Consider the following 5400-nt stretch of genomic DNA (forward strand, 5'->3'; position numbering starts at 1 on the left):
TCTAAACGACATCGTTCGGTTTAGTAATTGGGCGTACCGGTTTGGGGGTATTGGGCTTGGGCGCTTTTGGGTTAATTTTGGGGATTGGGCTGGTTTTACAATGGCCCAGTCCGAATTTAGGCTTACCTATTTTGTTTAATTAACTTTAAGTATATTTAATTTAAACAAATTCTAAATTAAGTGTTAAATTACCTTAATTTGTTAAATTAAATCAACTATCTATTTGTGTTATTTGCATAATTAGTTAATATTCAATTATTCAAGGAAAAATCACTAATTTTAACGCTAAAACTAAAATTGTCAAAAATAAACCATTTTTGTGATTTTCTTCTAATAATATGATCAAATCATGTAATTAAGTGCTAAATTTAATAAAAACCTAATAATGATATATGATGAGGATTTAAACATTTTGTTGTTCTCTATGATTTCAAAAATGCTAAAATAAATGCGTGAGAAATGCAACTAAATGCAAATAATTGCGAATAATTAACAAAAATCCTAAGAAAAAGTAAATATGAATAATTTATTTATTAATTTTGTAGGAATATTTTAGTAGGGTAAAAATTACATGTTCACACCACTCATACACTAATTTCTGTTGGAATTGCTTTCCTCTAGGATCCATCACAGTGACTTTTGTTGGCAAGGCTTTGGTTATATTAGTTTCAATCAGCATCCTCGCGTATGAGATCCTTGTTTACTTGGTGGCACACTCGTCAGCAAATAATGGTTTCCCAATTGCACTGCAATCTTACTTAAAGATGCACTCCCCCAACAATTCATTGGAAGCTTAGGTAAGATCACCCACAATGGGATTTCTGTGAGAAATTCTTTACTCAAATCAGAGTCATGTGTCCAAGGTTTCAGGATGATCGGTCTGTTGCTGAGTGTATAGGGCCCAACATATAGAATTTTATGCAAATCGTCCATCGACTGAAATTTAACAACATAGTATCCCTCCTCGTGTAGGAATAAATCTAGTTCTGCAATGTCCAGCCAATGTTGAGCTATATATCTTCTCATTGCATTGTATCCAAGATTTTCTCCTATTATGTATGCAATCATAGCACATCGCCATTTCTCTTCCTCTTCTGCTACATCCTGTAAATCCAGTTGTACTACTATTTTCCCATCCACTATTGCCGGTGGAATATAGCTGAGTGTCATCCATGTGTTGTTGTTCTGTTTTGTTGGAACAGACTTGCCCAAGGGTTGGGCCCTCTGGTTGTGGCTTTGTCTACTTCAGTGATAGTCTCCTGGGGTTTTTCACTCTCAATCACCTCTATGATAGATGCAATTGGTTCAATTGCACTTATCTCTTCTTGCTCATGCATTTTTTCTTTGTTTTTGTTATCTCTAGTCCCAATCTCCAAATTAGGGTTAGATGTTGTTACTGTTCCATTGGTTTTTCCAGGGGATTTTGCCTTGTTTGACTGTTCCTTTTGAGTAATTGACAGAGGAGCACATAGATTCAATTGCTTACTTACCCCAGTAGTTTTCGATGTTGATTCGCTTTCCCTTGGTTTCAACGTCGTCTTTTGCATTTCCGGCGTTGACAGATCTTGTTCATGTGGTTGACTCAATTTGGATGCATGTTCTAGTACTAACTGAGCTTCCGAACGCGATTATGGGTGGTTTTTTGGGCCTTCCTCGTCCACGACCTTGCCCTCTTCCCATGGCAGCCGCGTCAGCGTACGTTAGCTAGCGTGCGCTGAGAGCATGAGAAAATCTTCCCAACTCCGAATTTTAACAAGCATTGCATCCTTTTTTTTTAAAAAAGAAAAGAAAAATTGTAGTGTAAAGTGTAGCTACAAACGTGTGTGAAGATGAAATTAATGGGATTCAGTGAAGCAACTTCCACAGACCACAATACAGCCATGGAATATTATTTGATTGTGGAAAATTCCTAGTGGATTCTAGTTTAAAGGGCAGTCCGGTGTACTAAACTCCCGTTGTGCGCGGGGTCTCGGGAAGGGCCGGACAAAAAGGGTCTATTGTACGCAGCCTTACCATGTATTTCTGCAAGAGGCTGTTTTCACGGCTCGAATCCGTGACTTCATGGTCATATGACAGCAATTTTACGAGTTACGCCAAGGCTCCTTAAATTGTTTGTTTTGCTTTAATCATCTTTTCGGTCTCGAGCTTTGACGTACTCAATAGCATTGTGAAACCTCTTGTGAGAGGCTAATTCACTGTAGGTGAAAATCTAAAGCATGTCGAAATTGCTTTGCTCGAATATCTTTGATTTTTAGGTTTAATGGAGCATCAATTATTTTGTGTAAAAGTTTTCTACTTTAATTTGCTCTAGTAATATTGTGCAGATTTCCATGATAACATTCTATAGAACTACCAGCAAAAGGAGAGGATTGCTAAAACATGACATGACCCCTTCTAATAACTATTCATTCCTTCTTAATCCAACTAAATCATCAAGTGGGGATCCTCTCCATAAAACAAGTTATGTGAGCACTGCTAGATACTCCTCTCAAGGAAAAATAAGTACTGTATAACAATAATACAAGGGAAAATAACAGACAATATTATAAGAAAATCATATTAATCCATAAACATTTTAATGACAAGGGTAGAACACAGTCACTAGATGACCTTAATGAAAAAATCGAAAAAGCTAAGCATTAGATGTTCCTAGCACTTCAACAGCGAATATCAATATAACTATGAATCACAACGATGTAATTAACATTAGAGTAGTATATGACTACAACCTTAGTCAATGGACTTAAATTATTATTATGAATAACTAGTGGCCGATACGTATGACCTTAATGAATGAAATTATATATTGGCTATTACATAAACGATCAATATAACTATGAATCGCAATGATGTAATTAACATATGTTATATGACTACAACCTTAGTCAATGGATTTATATGGTTACTATTAATATCTACTTATTATTATGGTTTGAATTAAATAATTTAACAATTGATGTCAAAATGAACATTACACAGGGACTATGAAAAACTAGTGGCTGATACGTATGACCTTAATGAATGAAATTATATATTGGCTATTACATAAACGATCAATATAACTATGAATCGCAATGATGTAATTAACATTAGCGTAGTATATGACTACAACCTTAGTCAATGGACTTATATTGTTGCTATGAATAACTTATGGCCGATATGTATTACTTTAATGAATGAAATTATATATTGGCTATTACATAAACGATCAATAAAATTATGTAACGACCCGCCCGATCGTTTTGAGTATCACAATCTCGTTCCCCCCATTTACTGCTCAATGTATGCTTTACAGTTGTTATGTGACTTGCCGGGTGATTGGTTCGGGTCCGGTGAGGTTTTGGAATGAATTGGAACACTTAGTTCCAAGGTTTAAAGCTTAAGTTAAAATAGTGACCGGATGTCGACTTATGTGTAAACGACCTCAGAATAAAGTTTTGATGATTCCAATAGCTCCGTATGGTGATTTCAGACTTAGGAGCGTATCCGAAAATTTTTTTGGAAGCTCGTAGCTAAATCAGGCTTGAAATGGCTAAAATAGAAATTTAAGTTTGGAAGTTTGACCAGGGAGTTGACTTTTTGATATCGGAGTCGGAATCCATTTTTGAAAATTTTTATAGCTCCGTTATGTCATTTATGATTTGTGTGCAAAATTTGAGGTCAATCGGAATTGAATTGATAGGTTTCGGCGTCGAATGTAGAAGTTGGAATTCGTTAGTTTTCGTTAAGCTTGAATTGGGGTGTGATTTATGATTTTAGCGTTGTTTGATGTGATTTGAGGTTCGACTAAGTTCGTATGATATTTTAGGACTTGTTGGTATATTTGGTTGAGGTCTCGAGGGCCTCAGGTGAGTTTCGGATGGTTGACGGATCGAAATTGGGACTTAAACAACTGCTGAAATTTTTTTGATGCACTGTCTGGTATCCTTCTTCGAGTTCGCGAAATGGGTCTCGCGTTCGCGAAGGGGGAATGGAGGCAGGCAATATTTTCTCTTCGCATTCGCGAAGGGGAAGCTGCGTTCACGAAGAGCTGGGCAGATTGTGCATCGCGAACGCGTGAGGACGGTCGCGTTCGCGAAGAAAAAGAGGGAGTTGGCCTACGCATTCGCGAAGGAGGTTCCGCGTTCGCGAAGGCTAGGATTTTTGTCATCGCATTCGCGAGAAGACCTTCATGTTCGCGAAGAAGAAACTGTGGGCAGCACAAAATTGTGCTTCGCGAACGCGAGGCAGTGGTCGCGTTCGCGAAGAAGGAATCGCTGGACAGAATGTTTAAGTTCTGACCCATTTTCCATTTTTGACAGATTTGAGCTCGGAAAGAGGCGATGTTTGTGAGATTTTCAAGGAAAATAACGGGGTAAGTGTTCTTAACTCAATTTTGGTTAAAGTACCCGAATCTGTGGTAGTTTTTAACATTTAATTGATGAATTAAGTTGAAAAATTTTGGAAACCCTCCTGGTTAAATTTGAAGATTTGAGGGTCGAGTTGATGTCGGATTTGAGTAAAATTTGTATGATTGGACTCGTGGTTGAATGGGCGTTCATATTTTGTAACTTTTGTGGGGTTCCGAGATATGGGCCCCACATGCGATGTTTTAGTGAAATTTCAGATTTTTGATGGAAAATTTGTATTTTCTTATGAAATTAATTCCTATAATTTGTATTGACTGAATCGAATTATTTATGACCAGATTCGAGGCGTTTGGAGGCCGATTCGCGAGGTAAAGGCATAACGGCGTAAGAAATTATACGGTTTGAGATAAGTAACATTTCTAACTTGGTTCTGATGGTATGAATCCCCGAATTTGGTGCTATATAAATTGTTCGGATGTGACGCACACAATAGCTGATGAGCGTGTGGACGTGCACCGTAGAAATTGTGACTTGAATAAATCTTGTGAAGTTGTAAAATTAAATAATCATGTTATTATCTGAACATTTTCCACGTGTTAGAGAAATTGAGCTGAGCCTCTTATTAAAGATCATGTTTAGGCTACGTGCCGATATTTTAGGACCCATGGGGTCGTGTTGTTGTTGAATTAATTATTTTAAAAATGTACATTTCACACTCAGTCATGTTCATCCATTGTGAGAATATTTATGGGATCGAGTTGTGCGTCGCAGCAGGCCATATTGGCTTTATATATATTATTACTATATGGAACAGGGCTACCATATTGACTTTTATTTTCTATTGAACTATGAATGATATCAAATTTCTATCTTCATCCAGCTCTCGTGTGTTTTTTGTTATAATTGTATCTTTTTTTTCATTTTTTATATCATTTCAAAAGACTAAAACAATCTTGAATTCGAAAGAGTTAGAAAGAGTAAATAAGATGGGTAAATGCTTCATTGAGAAGTTAAATGGTTGGCATGTGAATAGTTTTGTTAGTAAATAGGA

The 5400-nt window shown here is 36.6% G+C and overlaps 1 protein-coding gene across 1 annotated transcript; it reads right to left on the reverse strand.

The window, feature by feature from the left end:
• Window positions 1–672: 672 nt before the first annotated feature.
• Window positions 673–1547, reverse strand: LOC138897091 (uncharacterized). The gene is made up of 2 exons (XM_070183047.1): window positions 1209–1547; window positions 673–1104 (listed from the first exon to the last, which is right to left on the reverse strand). Exons 1-2 carry the CDS (start codon window positions 1545–1547, stop codon window positions 673–675), a joined length of 771 nt encoding a protein of 256 aa, XP_070039148.1.
• Between the last annotated feature and the right edge of the window lie 3853 nt (window positions 1548–5400).

Source organism: Nicotiana tomentosiformis, chromosome 8 (assembly GCF_000390325.3).
Source record: "Nicotiana tomentosiformis chromosome 8, ASM39032v3, whole genome shotgun sequence".
Classification (NCBI taxonomy): Eukaryota; Viridiplantae; Streptophyta; class Magnoliopsida; order Solanales; family Solanaceae; genus Nicotiana; species Nicotiana tomentosiformis.

What these genes read in the sequence shown, in the direction of transcription:
- LOC138897091 (XM_070183047.1), bottom strand. Translation starts at nt 1,547, where the DNA reads ATGCAAAAGACGACGTTGAAACCAAGGGAAAGCGAATCAACATCGAAA. An exon ending in CCAGAGGGCCCAACCCTTGG is followed by an intron (nt 1,105 to 1,208) that starts GCAAGTCTGTTC and finishes CTGGATTTACAG; the next exon opens with GATGTAGCAGAAGAGGAAGA.